Here is a 20,736-nt window from a genome sequence, read left to right as displayed (position 1 = left end):
AAACGAGGTTTATTCTGAGCACGTGCTGCTAGGCGCCCATCCTCAGTTGTAATGGCGAGTGGCGAGCCAACTTTTAGGCCGTCGGCCCGTCATCTGGCCATGTATCTTGAGGCATGATGCTTGATAGAGGAGGCACAACTCACAGCGTGCTGGAATCATGGCTCGCATCTATCATAACCGTCGCGCTCTCGAATACGCGACGCCATCTTCCCTGTTGCCAGGTTCTGACGTGCTCGCTTTCCATCAAAGTCTACCGGGTTACGGCGCGACTCCATTGATCGAGCTTCCGTCCATTGCACACGACCTGCACGTCAAGCGGCTATTCTTGAAGGACGAATCCTCGCGATTGGGATTACCTGCGTTCAAGATCCTCGGCGCGTCATGGGCGGCCTACTGCGCGATAAAACGGTACCTCAAACTTGACGTCGGTCCGTACATTGAGGACCTCGCCAGAGAAGTGAAAGGGAAGGGCATCGCGTTGTTTGCTGCGACGCAGGGCAACCATGGTCGAGCCGTGGCGAGGATGGCGAGGCTGCTGGGAATAGGCTGCAAGATCTTCGTTCCTCGAGGTATGCTCAGTACCACCAAGGTGCTTATCGCAGGAGAGGGCGCGGAAATAGTCGAAACGCCTGGAGACTACGATGCAGCAGTGCAGGAGGCCAGCATAGCCTCCAAAGATGTGGAGGGAGGAATCTTGGTCGAGGACACAGCATTCAAAGGCTACGAGGAGATCCCAAAGGCAAGTCTGAATCGGGAGCAATGAGTCGTGCACTTATCCATACCATACTAGTGGATCGTAGAGGGGTACACGACCTTGATGGTAGAGCTTGAGAGGCAAGTACTCGCGTCAACGGGAGGCAAGCACGCGGACATCGTGATCGTTCCAGTCGGCGTCGGATCGCTGGCACAGGCTGTGGTCACTTATGCAAAGCGGATGGGCTGCGGCGGCAACACGAGAATCGTGACGGTTGAACCAGACACAGCAGCATGTCTCAAGAAAGGCCTCCTGAATTGTGCTTCTAGCGCATCCGCTCCTGCTGAGATTGATACGGCCTCCACGATCATGGCGGGTCTTCACTGCGGGACGGTTTCTTCGCTTGCGTGGCCAATTCTCCGGGAAGGCGTTGACGTATGCGTATCCGTGCCGGACATCGAGGTCCATCGAGCAGTGCAAGAGCTGCACGCGGCGGGTGTCGACGTCGGCCCGTGCGGTGCCGCACCATTGGCTGCCCTGCGTCTCCTAGCTGCTCAGTCCGAAGTGGACATACTGCACGATGACAGCGTCGTTGCCCTTCTTGCCACCGAGGGTCCGCACGACTACGCTCTTCCTCTTGACACTACGACGACGGATCCAATTGCGCTCACCCAAATCCTCACTGGCATCGACTCGTCGAACCCAGATTTGAGCAGGCACGCTGGAACGGGCGAAGCAATCATCGCCGAATACCTCATGGGCTGGCTCATGCATCACGAATTCGAGGTACACAGGCTAGAATCCCGTCCTGGTCGTCCAAGCGTCGTGGGCGTGGCAAGAGGGAGTGGGGGAGGCAAGGCGCTGATGTTCAACGGGCACATCGATACGGTGACAACGGCCGGATATCTCGGGAATCCGCTGAGTGGCGAGATCAAGGACGGTGCCGTGCACGGTCGGGGATCGTTCGACATGAAAGCAGGGGTCGCAGCCTCGCTCATTGCTGCCTATCAAGCGCGCGAGACGCAGCAGTTGAAGGGCGATATTATCCTTGCTCTTGTTGCTGACGAGGAGAATATGAGTCTCGGCATAGAGGAGCTGCTTGCAGCTGGCTGGCGCGCAGATGCCGCCGTCGTCAGCGAGCCGACGAGTCTTGAGCTACAGCTGTGCCACAAGGGCTTCGTTTGGGCGAACGTAGACATCATCGGTAAAGCTGGCCATGGGTCGCGTCCAGACCTCGCTGTAGATGCAATCGCCAAAGCGGGCGACTTCCTCGTTGCCTTTGAAAAATATGGTGAGGACCTACTGGCAAGCCGAGTAGAGGGTGCAGCGAGGCATCTTATTCTGGGAACGGGCACAGTACACTGCAGTCTCATCAAAGGCGGAGAAGAGTTGTCGTCCTATCCGGCGCGATGCACGGTATCTGTCGAGCGGAGAACGGTACCTGGCGAGACGCCGCAGTTAGTGGAGCTGGAACTACATGCTCTTCTCGACAAGCTCGCGCGAGAGGCGCCCGACTTCAAGTCTGAGCTTCACATGGGAATTTTCAGACCACCGTTCGAGATCGAGAAGGGACATCCATTTGCGAACTTGGTTGCTAGACATGCACGCGAGGTCTTGGGGGAAGAGGTGAAACTTGCTGGCGCATCGTTCTGGGCAGACAGCGCACTTTTGGCGGACAATGGTATCCCTTCGCTTCTGTTTGGTGTGCAAGGAGGAGGGGCGCATTCGTCGGAGGAGTGGGCAACAGTGGATAGCATCGCGAGGGTGACTGAGATTCTCACTCGCGTAGCCATCGAGTTTTGTGATTGAGCTTGCACAAACTCCGCGCATATAGTCATCGAATGTTCCTGGATACATGTCGCCAATTGTTTGGGCATCATGAGAAGATACGAATTGGTCATAAATCAGCGGGGTTGCATGACAATAGAAATTCATTAGTGCCTCTGTAATACCGGACAGAGATTACAACATGGTTGCCGTTTTGAAAGCGCGCGAATTTTCAGCGGTTGATGTGATTGAGGACCTTTCACGCGCATTTAGCAGATTAGTTCGTGATTTTGTGCATGGGGGCGAGGGGGGAGGGAACAGGCTGATGGTGATGGTGATGGTGTGAATGATTCGACGCGCTCAGACGCGTCTCGTCACGCGTCGGTGGCGCACAGTCACGGAAGAAGAAGTGAAGGCGTGCCTTTCAGCTCATGATATGAAGAGCAAGCAACATTATCATCGAGGTTAGAAGGCTTATTTGTATATTTTCTCTATTCTTTGGTGAGATAAATCCTCGACAAGTTGAGAATATGTGTCAAGCATGAGCTCGGTTGCGACAGCTTGTCCTCGCAGCCTAGACCAAGGTGGGTTCATGCATGCCCAATGACAATGGATATGCCATATGCATGGTTTGTGACTGGAGTATGAGATGAGATGTACGGCGTACTTCCGAACAGGATGCTTCCGAAAACACGTGCAACGCAAGGAAAACTCAAATCTGCCTCATCATGCTTTTATTGCCTTGCCATCACCAAAAAAAGATTGCAAGCTCGAGAAAGTCCCGCGACCTACTACTCATTTTAGACGTTTCTCCGGGTTTTGTTGCGCATTTATTGGCATGTGCACTTCAAATCAGTCAAAAAAGAACGCTGATGAAACTAAGTTTCAAATGTCAAACAGTTGGCAAGTGAAAATCACCAGATGTAGACGCAGCCTGTAGTGACTGTGGCGACCTTCGAGCAATATTTGAGATGTGTGGGCTCAGTTGACCATCTTATTCCGCCCGCAGGGTTTCTAATATCTTGCGAATTACGGCAAGTTGTGGAGCGGCGGCTATAGTAACAACGGGATAACTTTGCATCAACACAGCGTATTATGCGGCGCCGGACTCTTTGCGGCCCCTGTCAACGAGGCGATTAGTCCAGACTGGCAGGGAGCCGTATTAAATGTAGCATTGCCAGCGATTCGGGGCGGGAAGCTGGCTCCGTCCATAAGCGGCTCCCGGGTCAGGGTCCTCGGGCGTTAGAGCGATGCTATTCATCTCCGCAAGGCAACACGATCCCAGGAACTGGCACCAGATATCCTTACCGTGTGATCGCTTGGCGACAGTCGAGCCTGAATTAGTCTCATTTACTTGCCTATGGGCGCGTTCCAGACTCTGAAGAAGAGCAGAGGTGTGACGAGATGCGCTCGATTGGGGGTGTCGCATGGCGGAAGTATGACAATGAGATTTACGTATGACAACTCAGCAACCAACAGAATGTGAACACGTACCAATGGAGATGAATGAATGGGCACCGAGGCCCAGGTCCGGGTCGCAAGTTGATGACATACTTTCGCTCTGTATCCACTACGATACCACGCAGGGCCGGGTCAACGGCGATGAACCTTGACGGAGCGGGTAGGTTCGCACTAGCCGAGACCCTTCCTGTCATTGAAGCTTCCGGTCGAGACGCATGCTGGGGTTGAGGAATACAAGTTGCCGGATTCATTGAGATCAGAACTGCATGTCGCAACTTTTTGAGAAATCATCGCACGTACGCCTGTGAACCATCTCGGGATGTACGCGAGATCCGTCGTGTCTCTTCAACAGATCATCCGCATACCTACAGGCACGAGTGTGGTGTAGCCTCACACGGGTATATGCGCTGCCCTTTCGGTCAATACGTCTGCTGAGAATAGACACGATGGAAATAGGCAAAAGCACGCACCGGAGCAAAATTGGTTTACGGCAATGGCAGCATTGCTCAAGTGGCACCATACTCCATTACGTTATCATGTAATGAATGAATACTTGCAGAACCCGACTGGCCACATCCAGAATGGCCGGAGGCCGTCCGACCCTCGCGAGAAGTCAAGCAGGATGGCATGAACCTCGCGAAGTCACTAAATACCTCGCGCCGTTTCTTCCAGGAGTGCGAGAGAACTCACTGCACGAAACGTCCCAAATGACAAAGCTCAACCCATAAGCTCGGCAAAGATGTGTCGTCCAGTCTAGTAAATGAACGACTGCTTTTGATTTTGTCACGGTAGGGGCGTGTGCGGCACACAGATATCCTTGAAATGAGAAAGTACCGCTCTTCAAAACACTGAAGATCAAATTCGTCATCTAAGCATAGATTTACTCAATGAAGACAACACGTTCATTTATTGTGGCAGAATGTTGAAACTTTGGCGCGACAGCGCAGCCTATCCCACCGTTGGCCTGACCAGCGGCACCCGACGACTTGGTACGACTTCCCCGCAAAGGGCTTCAGCTCCGTGGAGAATCGTGTTTGAAAAACGACCCATTTGCCAACGAGGCTGTACGATGAATAGAAGGTCCGGATGCAAATAGCGAACGTGTAATAGAAGAGCTGCAGCGGCTCGCCGCAAGATGCTGGCAGGCTTCTGATCCTGCATGGTGCCCTGGATACAAATGATTACGGGCATTGGCATAGGCCGGGAGTTCAGGTACTTACCACTAGCTCGTTATTGAGCTCATGATGCGGGCCAAAAAAGATTGACATCGGTGCTGGAGCAGTACACGACTGGCCAGAGACGCCGTGCGAAGATCGCCATAATTCGTAAAATTGTCCTGCCAGAGGCCATGCAGTGAGAAAACTACTACCGTGCGGTAGTCTAGATGACAGTTGCCGTGATGTGCGCCCTTACGGAATCCAAGACGCGGAGAAAGTTTCAAACACGATGCATGAAGTGCTGTTTTAGGGCTGCGCGGTCGAGATCTCCAGAAGATCAGAATGTAGAGTAGACTACTTGAAAGTGAATAGCTGAGGCGATACATGCGGTGGCCTACATTAATTAGCTCGCGTGGAGTAAACGGGAGATTCGAGGGAAACCGGGACCACGGCGGGTGCCCACGGACTCGGATACAGCCGATCGGCGATCGACCCGGGAAGCGGGGGGCCCATTCATTGGTTCCGGCCAGTGAGGGGTGGGAAAGTTATCCAAAACGGTGCACGGGCTATTGAAGTGTGCGCTAAATGAGAGGCCCTCGGCTCTCTCGACCTGCACGTTCTCCCTGACGGTGCCCGGCTGCCTGCTCGACGACACAAGCCCGTCTCTCTCTCTCTGATTTTCTTCCACGACGCTGCCCAGCCCACGAAAGTAATGGAGGAAGAACAGCAGTTCATTCATGCGCAGCTACCAGTGCACTCGACGTATGAGAGAGAGCGATTGTAAGTAACGCGTCGACTGGGGCAGCGTTCGAGTCTTTCCTCTTCATTTGTTCCAGAGATCTCTGAGTCTCTCGCGTGTCTTCTTCGCCCCGTGTTGTCTCTTCGCCACTTTGCTCATGTTCTCGATGCTCTGATCAAATGCTGACTGATTGCTACTTTCTCCTCGGTTATATACCCTATTCTTCGCCCATCTACCCTCGTTTAACGTTCTTGGGATGCTTCCGGATTCTTGAATGTTGCTCTACAACGTGGCCCGAAACCATTCAAGAGAGTACGAATTAACGGTTCGCCAGGAACCCAAACAGGCACGCATGTGTGGCGTAGGCGGTAAAGGTTTATTCCTCTCATGCCCATTCTTTCCATCCCACCACGTTATCAAAATCATCATTCGTTACTATACCACACTTCCACTCTACCGATAGCATGAGATGGGCAATCCTGACGATCATTTCGTTTAGCCGATCGACGGCCCATCGACCCTCCCCCAATTGTTCAGCTCCGAGTGATCGATCCATCTCAGCGAAGGCATTCCAATGATTCGCGCGCGGACTCACCAGGTAAGCGACTATTTTGTACATTTACGCATTGCTGGACTGAGCGCATTCCATGGCCTTCTATGACCTTCCACAACTGCAGATGTTGCCGCATCACTGGCATCACAAAGTTTTCTACAAAATCCGTACTATTTTATGTTCGCGACTCTTGCAAAACCGGACGAGGATGTGGAACTACATTGGCTCAAGGTATGTTTGTTGCTTCGTGACGTTCCCCGCCTGACACAAAACTCGCCCTATTTTCTATTCATCGCCGAACTATATCAATCATCCGCATATATGCGCTTTTGAATGAATAGGACGGCAAGACACGATGCACAACTGGCTCCGTCGTGTCTTCTTTATATCACCTCAAGGATACCGAAGCTGGCGGAGCAGATGCGGGGTTCTTTGTCTTCCCTGATCTAAGCGTGCGGACAGAGGGGAGTTACCGACTGAAGCTGAGCCTGTTCGAAGTGGTAGGGTGAGTGTCCCATAGGTCTCGATCTGGAGAGAGACGCGTGCATACGATGTGGCGTAGATCTGGGATCCGACTTGCGTCCGTTTTGTTGGGTCATGGCAGATCTAGCGGGGATCTGTGCATCAGACTTGGCGGGTGCATCTCTTGCTTTATCTTTACCCAGTCGATGTCTGCAACGTTGCTGAGAGAGGCTGAGCAACACTCACTGCACACACAGCTCGTGATGTTCAATCTTCGGATGCTAGATCTGCGATCATATCTCTGTCGTTACCGGGTACTCGGACCTTCTGTGCTCCATTCCCACAATGGTGGGGGTCTATGTAGTGGCTACTGGGTCATTCGCTCAGTCCCATTCTTGGCTCATGATGGCCAATGTACAGGATACCCACCGTTTGACGCGTACGCTGTGTGCGACATACATGGGTATGCCTGCCAGGCAACACGCGTACTTGCAGGTCTGCATATCTTGTTCCAGATAGACTCACATGGAATGAAACAGGTCGAGCGTATACCACTGCAAGTCAATCTTCTCGGCTCCGTTCTACGTGTATACAGCAAAGAAGTTCCCCGGAATGGAAGGTAAGTCGCAGCGTCGTGTCCCGACGCAACCTGAATCTCATCGATATCTCGCGCGTTCAAACAGAATCGACGCCTCTATCGTGCTCGTTGGCTGATCAGGGAATCAAGATTCGCATCCGCAAGGACATCCGCGTACGCAAGCGCCCCCTTCCGGGCAATGAAGCGCCCACACCCATTCCGATACCAATTCCAGGACCCCCGCAAAGTGGCGCATTTGGTCCGGTACCAGTGCGCCTGGATGACTCGGAAGCTGACGAGGAACGGGGTCAGGATGAGGGTAGCCACAGGATTCTTGACGGTCCACACTTGACCGAGTCTCCTCACGCTGAGAGATCAAGAGTCGCCGAAAGTGAAAAGGACAGCCCGAGAGAGGAGCCCCGGAGAATGTCAGGACGAAGAGATAGCGGGAGCAGCAGTAACAGGCGGGACAGCACGAGCGAGAGGGGCACGAAGCGCATAAGAGCGGACGATAGTAGTATGACGGTCAACACAGGTGCAAGTGCAAGCGGCAGTATGAGCGGAGGGTATACGGACGGCACTCAGACGAGCCCCGTCAGCGCGGGCCCTTCCAGCGCAGGGTGGGGTCCCATCGACCCTGCGCTGACTGCTCCGCCTCCTCCCGTCGCCCAGCCAGCCCCGCCTCCCACTAGTCCTGGAGAACATCATTACGCTTCTGCACCTGCCCCTCACTCTGCTCCCCCGCCGCCTTCGTATGAGCAGCGATACGCTCCAGCTCCTGCTCAGTTGTCCGCGCCTCCGCCCGCCCCAGGGTCTGTGCCCGCCTCCTATCCCTACGCGGAGCACCACGCCCAACACGCGCCGCCACCGCCCGTGCATCATTACTCAGCGCCGCCCCCGCCGCATCCATACGCGCACGTCCCGCCCCCGCCGCCGGTCTCTCAGCACCATCCATACTCGTACCCACCGGCGTCTGCGCCCGGCCAACCATGGTATGATCCGTACGCGCACCATCAGCCCTATGGCGTGCCGCCCCCGCCATCACACCACCCGCACGCGCACCACGCACCACCGCCGCCTCGCTACGGGGAATATCCCGCATACGCACCGCAGCCATACGCCTATTACGAGCACGCCCCACCGCCTCACCATCAGCAACCGCCGGCGCAGCACCAGTCACAGCACCAGGTCCAACCGCAGCATCAGGTACTTCCGCCCCCACCGCCTAGCCACCATTCGCACCATGTATATCACCATCCTGGGTACGGCGCAGCATCGGCGCCGCCTTCGCCGCCAACGTCTGCTCCAAGCGTCTCTTATGATTATAGCAACCATCCCGCTCCAAGCCACACTGGCCACGCTGCAGACACCCGCTCGCAGAACAGCAGCGCCAGTGCCCCCGTCCAGACTGCTTCGGTGAGCTCTCGAGGCTACACTCCGGCTGGATACGGTTCTGCTCCGCCGCCGGTCTCCGCGCCTAGTGCGGCAACTCATCACCATTACGCGCCTCCGCCTCCCTCTCCCTACGCGCAATACGGGCATTCCACGCAGGCTCATCAACAGAGCAGTCAGAGCCAGGCGTCCAGCGCGAGCCAGACGGGATCGCGTGGGCAGTATCAGCTTAGCACGCCGCCTCACCAGCATCAATCAGGATATAGCACCTATCCGCCGGTGCCTGGCAGTGGCGGTGGTGGTGGGAGTCTATCGAGCGCTGTGAGTGGCGGCACGAGTGCTCAGGCAAGCTCCAGCGGAACGAATCCCACAAGCGCAGATGGTTCGTGGGGCTACGCGCAAAACACAAATTCATGGGCGGTAGGCGGACAAGGCGTGATGATGCAAAACGACGCCTATGGGTCTTATGCTGGTAGCGCCACCGGCGGGCGAGACGTGCATAGGATCCAGCTTGCGCCGCTCCGCGGGAGCCAAGTTTCGCCTCCCCCTCAATCCGGCGATAGAAGCACTGCCGGAGGGAAGAAGAATCCTCTCAGCATTGGCAACATCATCTCAGATGACACGAGATGAACAGATGCGGCCGCCGTTTGGGAACCGGTTCCACAGTGGTGTTGACGTGTTGCAGAAAAAAATGACCAGTCCGTTGTCATCCTCAGCTTTTGTTATGTTTGCTTTCTTTGGTTGCTCACATTTATGTGCCTCGCCTCTTCTCACACGTACTCGCTTTTCTCTGCTATGTAATTCTTCTGTAATCGCTATTATTCTCGTTTCTGTTCTTGTATATTCCTTGCTTCCGCTTAGATCATTTGTATATTACCTGAAGCAACTCGTCTGTCACTGATAAAGACCACTCGTCTGTGAAGATGCGTAGGTGTGTTCTTGATGGCAGCATTCTCGCAATCAGTCCTGAAGCCTTAGCCAACTCAAAAAATGAAGATGGTCGGGTTGTTCCATCGACGAGAACATGCCCTCCAGGCCTCAATTAGAAATGTCTGCAAGTTGTCATAACGCTCTGTCTATTTTTGATGCTCAAAGCCCGAGTTCATCCGCGTAAGGCAGAGTCTTGATGTCACCAACCGCGACATACGTGGGCTTGGCCTTGATGAGGGAAGATGCAGCCTGAAAGACATCGTTAGCCGACATCCAATGTGGGATGACGTGATACGAAAACGTACCTTAGAGTACGCCGAAGCATCGACCTTATCCAGGCTCGAGAGAGTGCTATCGAGTGTAGCTGGCGAGCCGAGAGCCTAAAGCAGGCTGTCAACCACTGCAGAGGAAGAAAGGAAGAGTGCATACGTGGATACCCATCGAGGAGATGAGACCATCACGACTGTCCAGGAAGCTTGCAGCCGTGAACTTAGCTTTCGCAACAGCCTTCTGCAGTTCCTCACTCTTGAGATCTGCAGCCGCCTTGAGCGCTGCAACCGCCGCCTTCCCTGCCGCCTTGACCCCGTCCGCAGTCTCCGCCTGGACAAGCAGACCGAACAAGGAGGCATCCGAGTATGGAAGATACACTGACTTCACAGATGCACCTACGGGAATGGCGCTGGCGACAGGGGAAGTGCTCTGGCCCCACTTCAGGGACGGCACAGGGTCAAGGTGTGCTGCCAGGACTGCGAGCTCAGCTGCAGGCGCTCCAGAAGTGCCGAAGCCAATGAAGACCGTCTCGGGGGCACCATGGGCCTCGATGCGCGTCTCGCCGCCGAAGTATGCGCTCGGGCTGCTGGTCGGTGCAGAGGAAGCTGTGAGGGCACCGCTGAGGGACTGTCCAACGAGCTTCTCCAGGACGGACGCATCGATACCAGAACCGAGTATGGCGATGTTACTAGTCGTGAAAACAGATTTCGCGTACGCGTGCACGTCGTCGACAGAGACGTGCGTGCCGGGCGACGTGAACGGCGAGGAGCCGAGACCAGAGCGGAATGCAAGCAGATGCGCGAGGTCGAGTGCACGATTGGCAGGGTTCGTGAAGGCCGTCGTCGACTCGGCCTCGCATAGAGGTGCGACGTACTCTTCGAGTTCGTGTCGGGTGAACTTGGCAGAGGTGAGGAAGGAGGAGAGCACGTCCACGAAGAACGACCTGTGGGAATCTGAGAAGCGTGTCGCACGCACAGAGCATCTGGGCTCACTCATCTCCGCGCAAGAACTCCGCGCTGACGGCCAAGTGCTCCCTCGTCAAGCTCGTCGACAACACGCCGCCATACAACTCCGCCTCACGAATGGTGCCCAGGAATGAACGTTTGTCCGTGCTCTAGCGGCGTTTACGTTGAGCGGCTGCAGGGAAATACAAGCCCTCTGACACGTACTTTGAAAGCAAAACCTTTCAACGCGTGAGCGACACCCGGCTTGCTCTCGAATCTGCTTCCCGCCTTGACCAGGAAGGTCACGGCGGACGTTGCTTCGCCATTGTCGACCGCTGCGACCTTCACGCCGGCAGCGTCAATAACGGTAGCGAAATTGCGCGCGATACGCGACGCACGACGTGCAGCCGACGTCCTGGCAGCGAGCATAGAGAAAACAGTGACTTAGACGAGGATGGAGGAGGAGGTCGTTTCGCCGACGCGCACAACATGACAGTCTCCGGATTCAGCCGAACACTTAGCGCTCAGAGTCGACCAATCACGAATTTCCGATTTTCTGGCTAACTATTTATGCAAATTGAAGTCAACAAGAGGCCACAACGTTAAATGAACAAGATACAACAGGTGATACTGCGTTTAAATCGCACGCGCGTGCACGACACGGTATGTAAATACGATACCTGGGAGGGAGTCGACCTCCCGCAACATCCCACGTACCAGTTCTCGAGCTCGTGCATGGCTGAGGTGGCCCCCCTTGACGAGCCACAACTGCATGGACTCGGCATAGGTGGTGACAATCATCACGAACCTTCTGCCGGTTTGCTCGTCGTTGGTCATCCTAAACTGGTGTATCGCAAGGTCTCGGAAACCCGACGCACGGAGCCATTGGGGAATGCCGTCCGCGGCAGAGGCCAAGCCGCACGTGCGCAGAGCGTTCTTCACTTCGCGGAAGAACACGAAGGTGTCCGGAGCGGCCGTGTCGAGGTGCTGCCCATTAGACATGATGGGATCAGACTCCCATTCTCCTGACATGAAGAGACCTCCTGGACGGAGAATCCGCGCGACTTCGCGAATGAGTGCAGGGAAGTCGCTAGTTCGAACCTAAGTTAAAGGGATTGAGCAATCGAAGTTAGGAAACTTCGAGATCAACCAACCGCGTATGAGATGTCCCTGGCGTGAACGAAGTCTATCGTCCTATCACCGTAGCGGAAGCGCTCGGTCACGTCGTGCATCTCGAAGAACACATTCTTCAATGGATGCCTTGTCTGAATGGGAACTATGTATTGAATTGTCGTGAGGAACATGACATAAGGGCGTCAATTGCGATAAATGCATACCGATGTCTAGGCCATCAATTCTTGCGTGCGGATAATCGGCGGCAAGGTCCATGACCCTGGGCGGGTGAGATGTGAGCGAAGCTGCGCTGCCTACAGCCGAATTGCACACTCACCATTTACCTGTCCCTGTACACAAATCCACGACGTGTCGTTGTTCGCCGGGAAGGTTCCGGAGAGCATGGCGAACAAGATTTGCGTAGTTCGCTTCCACAACTTGCCGCAAGAGGTAATGCTGCCTGTTTTGTCTCTAAACAAACTTTTATCAGTCTGTTGTCTCTTTGGGCACAAGGAAATGCAACAATGAAGCAGCCTGAATGGGGACTAGTGCTTGGAAATGTACGTACATGTTGCTCGTACGCATCAACCGGCAAAGGATACGGCGAGCTAACATGAGAATGGAAGAGTCGACCGTCCCGTTCAACGAAGTATCTGGGGAATTCGTGGGGATACAGTTCTTCGAGGTCTGAAGATGCGTCAGACCTGCTGTCGTCCTCCGGCACTTGACCATTAGGGTGGTCATCGTCGTGGCCGTGTGGCATCTGAGCACAGTCGATGGGCACGGAGAAGCACAGCTTAACAGAAAGGCACGAGAGCAGTGGGCCGAGGATGCGAAGGCCAGGAGCGAGGGCGAAGTTGTTCAATTATAGGCAAGTAAAGCAGCTACATACCAACTCCGACGATTGCGAGCGGCGACGTTAACTCAGCGACTCAGCGGCTCACCGTTGCCAGAACGAGCGCGACTGATCAAGGGGGGGTGGTTAGGGGACCGACCGTGAGCCCGGTGGTGTCTTGACGCGATCAGGAATCATATTTGCGGTCCGCGATACTAGTGCATGACACGACGCGGGGACACGACGAGGGGCGTTACTCCATATGCCTCTGATCACCACCGTGACACAAGTAAGCATAGCCGGCCGAGGCACATAACCAGAGCAGGGCACCATCGAGCCGCATTTGAGCAAACGCGCCTTTTCAGATCAGCTAGGCACTTGGGCTTGCCGCGGAACTAAAACATGCGTTTCATGCACTGACCCGAACTGTTCACCGTACAGTCATGCGCATGGCGATGCAAAGTCCGCGAATATCGTGTGGGCCAGACACGCATCACGCGAGTCGGAGAGGGCTTGGGGGAGATTGCAAAGCGTTCCCTCGATCCATTCCGAAAGGTATCATCATGGGAGAACTACTAGGAGAGGCATGGAAGATACCGCTCGAGGTGGGGGATGTGCGTGACTGTCGGCGTCCCGAGAATGAAGATGATCAACTGAGGGCATGTATAGCACCAATTGGTCTGGAGCCGGCCAGAACACAAACGGTCACTTGACTCGAAATTGTTTAGCATTAGTTTGTGTCTGTGGGTCCTACCTCTGTGTGGCGGAGTTGCCCAACCACACCAATCCTCTATGATAACCATTCGCTGACTGAGGCCGGAGTCCATTCTTTGAATGATGACCAGATCAGATAAATCGCGAGCGAAATGAGGGACCGGACGCGACAGGAAAGTCTGAGGAGATGGACTTATTCTAGACCAAATCAGGCCAGATTGCGCGGAGTATCGGAGTATCGTGAAGCCTGAGACTGTTCAAGTCCAGTCGTTCTTTAGGAAACGTTGCCGCGAAAATGCATCAGAAGTTCCTACGCGAAATAGGATCGGTCTAAGATAGTTTAATGCGGACATAGCGAGTCATATGAAATCACCGAATAGTCTGAGCAGCGCGCTAGAAGTCGTAGAACATTGCAACAAACTGTCAGAACACTGGTATGACTGTCAAGATTTCATGCCCGCCTCGAAAAAAATTTTCTGTGGTCGACAAGCAAGCGAGTCGCTGCTTGCGGGGCATCTTCAGGCCGCCATACCGTGGGAATCAAGCGCCTTTCTGAGCGCTACCCACATATAGGTACATAACGGCGTTTACGAAAAACCATATCGGTGGCCACTGCCACACTACATCCAGACTTTGCGAGACGTTTCGCTGCGACCTTATGGCTGACCTCGAAGCCTATATAGCGGACCAGCAAGAGCATCTGAACTTGCCAGAGGAAGGCCTCGATGAATACGTCAAGCGTATGGTACAGCGACGAAAAAGGTAACGCCACCATGGCATATTCTATCGTACTTTTTACAATCGTTCAGAGAAGTGCACGTTCCGGAGGATCCTCATGCCAACAGCACAACACAGCATTTGTCGCATCCGACGGCCCAGAAGCCCCGGAACCTAGCATGAGTAGGAGAGAAATACCTGTTAAGTGGCAACTAGCACTGATACCTGAACTAGACTGGAACGATGATGTTGACGAAGAGTCTTTTTGTGACACAAGTGCACGGTAAGTTAAACCGCTCCTGTCTGCGACAAGCTGGTCCGTGAACATGCACAACCAATAGAAAGCACAAATCGCCGGAAGTAACCGTGGAACAACGTGAAGATAATATTAACAAGGGGAAGCGGATACGCGACAGGTCGGGAGACTTGTCGGATGCAATTGACCACACGGCCGGCATCCCCGATGCTTCCATAGGACACGAGTCACGGTCAGTCGTGAAGCTTTAGGTGCATGTGCCGGCCCCTACCCAATGCGCATTGTCCACAGGAACTACCCCGGGTACGCACCACCGATATATGTCGAAAGATCAGAGGGCAGACTAGACGCGATCCAGCCGTTCGGTACGAATGGGCCTGCAGACGAACAATCCCATGCCGAGCATACGAAAACAGGTTGTCATTCCATCGAGACCAGGCAAGTTGCGCAAGACGAAAACGCGCTATCTGCTTCTGCGGGTTCTTCGTTATCTCAGCTAGACAACAAGAACGCCGAATTATCAGCTGACAATACTGTGCCTGAGTCTCGTCAGCTTCCCATGTCGACATCTCGCAGCAGGATGGTCGTTAAGGCTGATGATCCCGTCGATGATTCGGCGGTCGTGCAACAAGAGAGGAAGGTTCAAGCAATGGCGAATACAAGGACTCCTAAACACGCAAGTTCCAGTGGTCCGGGCCGTCCAAACAAAGTCGTGATACTTCCTGAGACACACGCTGCCCAGCGCCATGCAGCAGACAGTAGTACAGTGACCACCCCGCCTCACTCCGCCAGCGCCGCCGGTGAGAAGTTGCCGTCAACACGCGTTGTTCTAGCGCGATCAGCAGCACAGTCGAAAAATGATCAAGCATGGTCGACGAAGAAGGGTAAGGCTAAGAAAGAATTAATTACCCCGCTTGATTATGCGCAGAGGCTCCTATCTGCGCTTGCTGACGCCGAAGCGAGATTGAGAGTCTCGTCCACTCCATTTTTGAAAGGAAAGAGGATTTATTATTATGGAGGGGATATGAAATATGCGAGCGAAGAGACTAGGAAGCGAATGGAGATAGCGAGTCCATTTCCCTTCTCGATTCGCCGCCTCTCACATCATGCCACCCGCAGATTGTCAAGCATGGCGGTGCTCTGATACCGACGTATGACCCAGCCCAGGTGACACATATCGTCACCAGCAACCAGCCACAGAAGCGGCCTCTTCTTCGCGTGTTGGGGTTGAAGTCGCTAGCTGAGATCCCGAACAACATACCCACGGTGAAATGGAGCTGGGTAGCATCTGGTCTTTCGCGGATCAGACGGGGTCCTGCTGGTGACAAGGGGAAGGACAGAGCTGGGGAGTCCGATGTCGGCGAGGGTTCCAAGGTGGATGAAGTGTGGATGGACTACGAGATCATGCATGCGTCGTTCAAGGAGAGGCTAGACGCTGGATTTGGCGAGATGACGAGCAAGGTTCAGCGAAAAGAGCAGGCCGGACGAGTAAGAGCCAGCCGGTCGGTAGATGGCGGTGAACGGAGCAGACGCCAGCAGGCGGCTGTGGCTGAGGAAGATTTCAGCCGAATATCGTGCGTGCGCCCCGGATTGCCGTATATTCTCGCTGACTGGATTGTTCATTTTTTGGCCATATCAGGGAGTTTACGCAGGACAAAAATGAGCCGCGGGAATCAGTTATATATCAATATTCGGATGAGAAGCTCAGGTCTCCAGCCTCCGTTACTCGGGGCGTCGCGGATCACGAAGAAAAAAGAGACCGCACGAACGTCGCGGGATCCTCCTCGATAACCGAACCACATATTCATTATGAACTCCCTTCTCCTCCTCCTGACGAGGATCCTCTAGCTGAATTCTATGCTCGAGCGCGGGCCGAGCGAGACACAGAAGTCAATCCCTTATCATGAATTCGCTAGCATCGTAAAGCTCATGCCTTTCTTCGACAGCATCTGCTGGGCAACGAAGACGGCGACTCTGAACTCGACGATGATTCAATTGAGAAGCAGCCACGAGGTGCGATCCGTGAGGTTCCTCAGAAGAGGGTAGGTTCTTCTATATATTCGCCAGTGATGATCGGCCAGGGACCTAACTTCCCCATATCTCCAGGGCTTTCTATGCGATAAGAAGGGCGAGGGACCAGCTGTGCGATGTGCGAATCAGGATATCATCGATAAGGTGAGCATGTTCTCTGCATTCAGTGACCGTTGATGGACACCTCCTAGCTACAAGAGTTGATGGATCTGGTCAAGGCCAAGCCATTGGAGGAGGACCGTTGGCGGGTCTTCAGCTATGGGAAAGGTGCGTAGCACGACATCATCTGGGGTGTGATGGAAATGTCCCACTTATCAGCGAATTGCATATGAATGGTCGATCGTGCAGCCATCCGAGCACTCCGCTCGTGCCAGATTAGGATCACATCATACGAGGAGGCTAGAGCAATCAAGGGTATAGGAGATAAGACCGCAAGGAAGGCGAGTGATTCCGTCTCGAGCAGCGCATTCTGATCGAACAAGCATTGACGCTCCCTTCTCACCCTACACGTTACAGATAGTAGAAATTCTGGAGACGGGCGATCTGCGCCGTATCGAGCACGAGAGAACAAGTGACGTGGAGGCGATCAGCTTGTTTCAGGGAATCTACGGTGTAGGTGAGCGCTGATCTTCCTTTGACTCTGTGTGCATGGGCTCATGCTGTGCTGCGCGTGATAGGACGTCACATCGCCTTCCAGTGGTATGCTAGAGGTTGCCGGACGTTAGATGATGTTAGGGCAAGAAAAGGAGGGATCGTGCTGAGTGCCGCCCAGGAAATCGGCCTGAAATATTACCAAGGTGAGTAACTTCAATCTCATCGGATATGCTCTTTCACTTAGTGTTTCTTAATTCTCTGTTCAGAAATAAACTCTAGGATGCCTAGAAGCGAGGCCGCCGATATTTTTAACATCATCAAACCAATGGGTTAGTACTCAACGCTTACGTGCCGTAATGCAACAGTCGATAATATTTCACATGCACCATAGCATTGCAGATCGACTCCAGCCTATTTATCGAAATTATGGGTAGTTATAGAAGGTACGACTGCCCGTTGTCTCAACTCTGCGAGTACCGAAGAAGCATCACAGGGGAAAGGCAGATTGCGGAGACATCGACATTCTGATCACTCGACCCACAAGTGACGGAAAGACTCACCAAGGTAGAACCCACCTCTTGTCGAGCTCGCGGCCGAGACTTGCTAACCTTGTGACGCAAAGGTATTCTCCGCCGCCTCCTACGGGAATTGCACGAGCGTGGCATTATCACAGAAGATCTGGGTCTGCCTGACAACTTCGACGATTTGGAACTTGTATATCGAGGGCTCTGCAGGAGAGACTTGACTAGTCCTCGACGTCGTATCGGTAGGTAACTTAGATGGGCTTCAGATTATCGCTCATCTCGAGACATAGATTTTCTGACTATTCCCTACGCGTCGAGAGGTGCTGCTATGCTATATTACACGGTACGTTTGATCAAAGGGTGGGCGTTGAGCAGCAGCTTATCTCATTTGCTTTACAGGGCGATGACATTGTGAGTCCAGAATATATGACGTTTGCCTGGAACTTGACAGCGCACTCGGGTCGAATCAGTTCAACAGATCACTTCGCATGAAGGCGAACGTGATAGGATATTCTCTCAACCAACGAGGCCTATATGCGGGTGTCATCCGTAATCCAAGTGACAAACGGCAGAAACTGAACGATGGTCGGTTGTCTCTGCAAAGAGTGATTTGATTCAGACAATTGACCAAGGGTGTTCTACCTTTTGACAGGCACTATTATCGCATCGGAAACTGAGAGGGAAATATTCGATATTTTACGTAGGCTGCCATGCCCTGCATCAGTTACATACTTGCTGATCGTCATGTTGAAGGTGTGCCCTGGCAGGAGCCACACGAGCGGGTGCGGGGCTAGAATGGGACATGATGCTAGTTCCAATCCGAAGACCCCTTCCAAGGAGCCAGTCGGCATCGCAAAAATGCTGAAGCTGCGCTATGCGAAAGTTGCAGAGACGAAGTGCGAGGACGTCGGCCATGGTATTATTATAACGTATCTAACGTATCTGTATTCTTTTATTCTCCTCGGACACGCTCCTTTCCCAAAGAAATGATATGCAACCAGATGATGAATTCTGAGGTCCCTTCGTCAATCGATCGTCGATTCGTTCATCGATGCCGCAAGCGGCGTGGCGGACTTGATCTGACTCTCTGAACGATCACCCAGAACATTCGTGAATGCCAGATGTCGTTTGAGTCGTGATGCACAACTGTGTTTTCAGGCTCTGATGGCCCTACGTACTAGGCTGAAATCAGGCATGCGACGCGGTTTGAAGCTGATGTAGAAAAGTGCGCCAAAGTCGTGGTCTGCAAAATCGCGCCGAACAAAACCCTGACTGTCGTCACACTGTCACGTTAGTACTGGTCACCACCACCGCCAGCCAGTAGTACCGTACAAGCTCGCGAACTCCGAGTCCCAGCTCGACTCGAACTAGTCTTGCAGTGCTCTCGACACTTCTGGACTCGCAGAGCCCGTGAATTGGCACCGCGACATTGGAAATGTGGCAATCTGCATGAGTCGGATGCGGAGTGGCGTCAAAGCGAAAGCTTTGGTGTCATTCTAAATTCATTTTCTCGTGCTCTGCAGTCGCCAGATCATAGTGATGAAGACAACGAGATGATTGCGTCCTGCGCTTTCGTCGTGCTACCCTCAGGTACGTATTGCCACAGTTGATGCAAACTCAGCGCATCTGGGTCTCAGCAGATGCTCATACTGCTGCATGCAGAGTAAACACACCAGTACGGACTTGCCAGCCGACAACTTCTTGGCCCATAGAATGGTCATTAGCTTAGTTATTGTGCCTTAAAACCTTCCTTCCCTGCGTTTTTTTGAGTATGATCTCTATTCTTCATACGTAATGTGTTTCGTGCATGCCCTTGCAAGATCGCAGGATCTATGTTCACAGAATGAGCTATCTTTCCAAAGTTGTGATGTCCAAAATGATTGCTACGCCATGATGGCATTGTTTTTCACAGCTGGAAGAATTTCTTCACACTCACGATAACATTTAGGTTCCGCGCCGGACTGCTCGATTGCCGTGCCACGATTGTTCTCATGTGGCCCTCTGATCACTGCCGGCGAATTTTCTCGATCCAGGGGTGGGGCCATAGCCCGTGGCGCATGTACAGCTCTTCCAAGCATTTGTGCCTCCCCTTCGAGTAAGTCTGATCGTACTGCAGGATTGCTTCTCAGCTTCCCGAACCACGTAGCAATGGTTGTTTCGAATCAATGTTCCGTTCGAATGCACGTAAGCAATAGTTCCGAATCAGCCGCCAGGATGCATCCGACATTTGTCCTTCCCGAGCCAAACTAGCCTTCGCCGCTTAACATGCATCAGCCTCAACAATGCTTTGGCATAATCCGATACAGCGTGATGGGCATCCTTTGCATGCATGAAGCAGTTCCGACATGGTACCATACGTTATCGTCGATGATTGGATTTGAACAAAGCTCCGTTCTTCACGGGAAATGTAGATCAAGCTCAAGACTCAATCGTAATCGATGAGATGAAGTTTTTGTCCAGCCAATTATGGTGTCGTGTTTCGTGCTTGCGGCAGCCTAGTGCTTTAATTAGCGGAGCACTTTCACAGGTTGTATGTCATGCAAGGTTTTGGCCAAGGGCTTGCAAGCAACAAGCATTCCTTATGTCACTCTTTATCAGGCTAGCTCAATGCGGATGCAATTCTACACCTGGGGTTTGCGTGATACCAGGACGATATAGCTATAAAGGTCTACAATGCCGCCTGCTAGATGGGGTTCCCTCCATTGCCAGCCATTCTGCACAATCACTCTCTGAAGCTGTGATGCACGATCCCATTGAACTTGTTCTTATAGGCCTGGTTGTTGCGGTCGTGCTGTTGTTCCTTCATTATCTCGCACTGCGCGAACGCGTAAGAAACCTCCCACCCGGGCCTGGCCGTATCCCAATCATAGGGAACGCGCACCAACTGCCAAATGGATATTTGCACAGGACGTTCCACGAGTGGGCAAAGCTATACGGTGAGTGGTCTGCAAGTCACTGAGTCTTCTCGAGACCGGCCTGATCAAAGTATAGGGGACATAATATACG

At 53.4% G+C, this 20,736-nt stretch overlaps 7 protein-coding genes across 7 annotated transcripts; 4 read left to right on the top strand and 3 right to left on the bottom strand.

Annotated features, from left to right (window-relative positions):
• The first annotated feature begins 86 nt into the window (after nt 1-86).
• On the top strand, nt 87-2,688 carry LAESUDRAFT_745295 (acetylornithine deacetylase). The gene is made up of 2 exons (XM_040911364.1): nt 87-739; nt 791-2,688. The coding sequence occupies exons 1-2, from the start codon at nt 158-160 to the stop codon at nt 2,501-2,503; spliced, it is 2,295 nt and encodes a 764-aa protein (XP_040759583.1). The 5' UTR covers nt 87-157; the 3' UTR covers nt 2,504-2,688.
• A 245-nt stretch (nt 2,689-2,933) lies between these two features.
• LAESUDRAFT_452028 (uncharacterized protein) lies at nt 2,934-3,512 on the top strand. Its single transcript, XM_040902525.1, has one exon. It carries the CDS (start codon nt 3,111-3,113, stop codon nt 3,399-3,401), a length of 291 nt encoding a protein of 96 aa, XP_040759582.1. The 5' UTR covers nt 2,934-3,110; the 3' UTR covers nt 3,402-3,512.
• Nucleotides 3,513-4,715: 1,203 nt separating this feature from the next.
• Nucleotides 4,716-5,505, bottom strand: LAESUDRAFT_452035 (uncharacterized protein). Its single transcript, XM_040902526.1, has 4 exons — nt 5,318-5,505; nt 5,143-5,258; nt 4,821-5,089; nt 4,716-4,770 (listed from the first exon to the last, which is right to left on the bottom strand). Exons 1-3 carry the CDS (start codon nt 5,463-5,465, stop codon nt 4,871-4,873), a joined length of 483 nt encoding a protein of 160 aa, XP_040759581.1. The 5' UTR covers nt 5,466-5,505; the 3' UTR covers nt 4,716-4,770; nt 4,821-4,870.
• Nucleotides 5,506-6,092: 587 nt separating this feature from the next.
• On the top strand, nt 6,093-9,432 carry LAESUDRAFT_739035 (uncharacterized protein; the record flags this gene model as incomplete). Its single annotated transcript, XM_040910965.1, has 14 exons — nt 6,093-6,192; nt 6,318-6,416; nt 6,496-6,602; nt 6,713-6,876; nt 7,373-7,452; nt 7,517-7,924; nt 7,946-7,976; nt 8,010-8,226; nt 8,254-8,328; nt 8,356-8,708; nt 8,739-8,803; nt 8,840-9,123; nt 9,148-9,184; nt 9,227-9,432. The coding sequence occupies 14 exons, from the start codon at nt 6,093-6,095 to the stop codon at nt 9,430-9,432; spliced, it is 2,226 nt and encodes a 741-aa protein (XP_040759580.1).
• A 459-nt stretch (nt 9,433-9,891) lies between these two features.
• Nucleotides 9,892-11,375, bottom strand: LAESUDRAFT_763429 (LuxS/MPP-like metallohydrolase; the record flags this gene model as incomplete). The annotated part of the gene is made up of 5 exons (XM_040913252.1): nt 9,892-9,981; nt 10,038-10,112; nt 10,162-10,945; nt 10,995-11,116; nt 11,172-11,375. The coding sequence occupies 5 exons, from the start codon at nt 11,373-11,375 to the stop codon at nt 9,892-9,894; spliced, it is 1,275 nt and encodes a 424-aa protein (XP_040759579.1).
• Nucleotides 11,376-11,508: 133 nt separating this feature from the next.
• LAESUDRAFT_815712 (S-adenosyl-L-methionine-dependent methyltransferase) lies at nt 11,509-12,889 on the bottom strand. Its single transcript, XM_040914715.1, has 5 exons — nt 12,628-12,889; nt 12,397-12,530; nt 12,284-12,339; nt 12,101-12,222; nt 11,509-12,047 (listed from the first exon to the last, which is right to left on the bottom strand). The coding sequence occupies exons 1-5, from the start codon at nt 12,820-12,822 to the stop codon at nt 11,583-11,585; spliced, it is 972 nt and encodes a 323-aa protein (XP_040759578.1). The 5' UTR covers nt 12,823-12,889; the 3' UTR covers nt 11,509-11,582.
• A 2,107-nt stretch (nt 12,890-14,996) lies between these two features.
• LAESUDRAFT_745291 (uncharacterized protein) lies at nt 14,997-18,728 on the top strand. Its single transcript, XM_040911363.1, has 18 exons — nt 14,997-15,647; nt 15,701-16,155; nt 16,221-16,470; nt 16,528-16,623; nt 16,688-16,756; nt 16,804-16,879; nt 16,961-17,052; nt 17,129-17,228; nt 17,290-17,409; nt 17,473-17,535; nt 17,598-17,649; nt 17,700-17,770; nt 17,829-17,972; nt 18,021-18,073; nt 18,130-18,141; nt 18,201-18,315; nt 18,383-18,430; nt 18,484-18,728. Exons 1-18 carry the CDS (start codon nt 15,141-15,143, stop codon nt 18,522-18,524), a joined length of 2,364 nt encoding a protein of 787 aa, XP_040759577.1. The 5' UTR covers nt 14,997-15,140; the 3' UTR covers nt 18,525-18,728.
• Nucleotides 18,729-20,736: the final 2,008 nt, after the last annotated feature.

The sequence above is a fragment of the Laetiporus sulphureus genome (genome assembly GCF_001632365.1).
Source record: "Laetiporus sulphureus 93-53 unplaced genomic scaffold LAESUscaffold_55, whole genome shotgun sequence".
Classification (NCBI taxonomy): domain Eukaryota; kingdom Fungi; phylum Basidiomycota; class Agaricomycetes; order Polyporales; family Laetiporaceae; genus Laetiporus; species Laetiporus sulphureus.
This window is presented reverse-complemented; position numbering and strand designations above follow the sequence as displayed.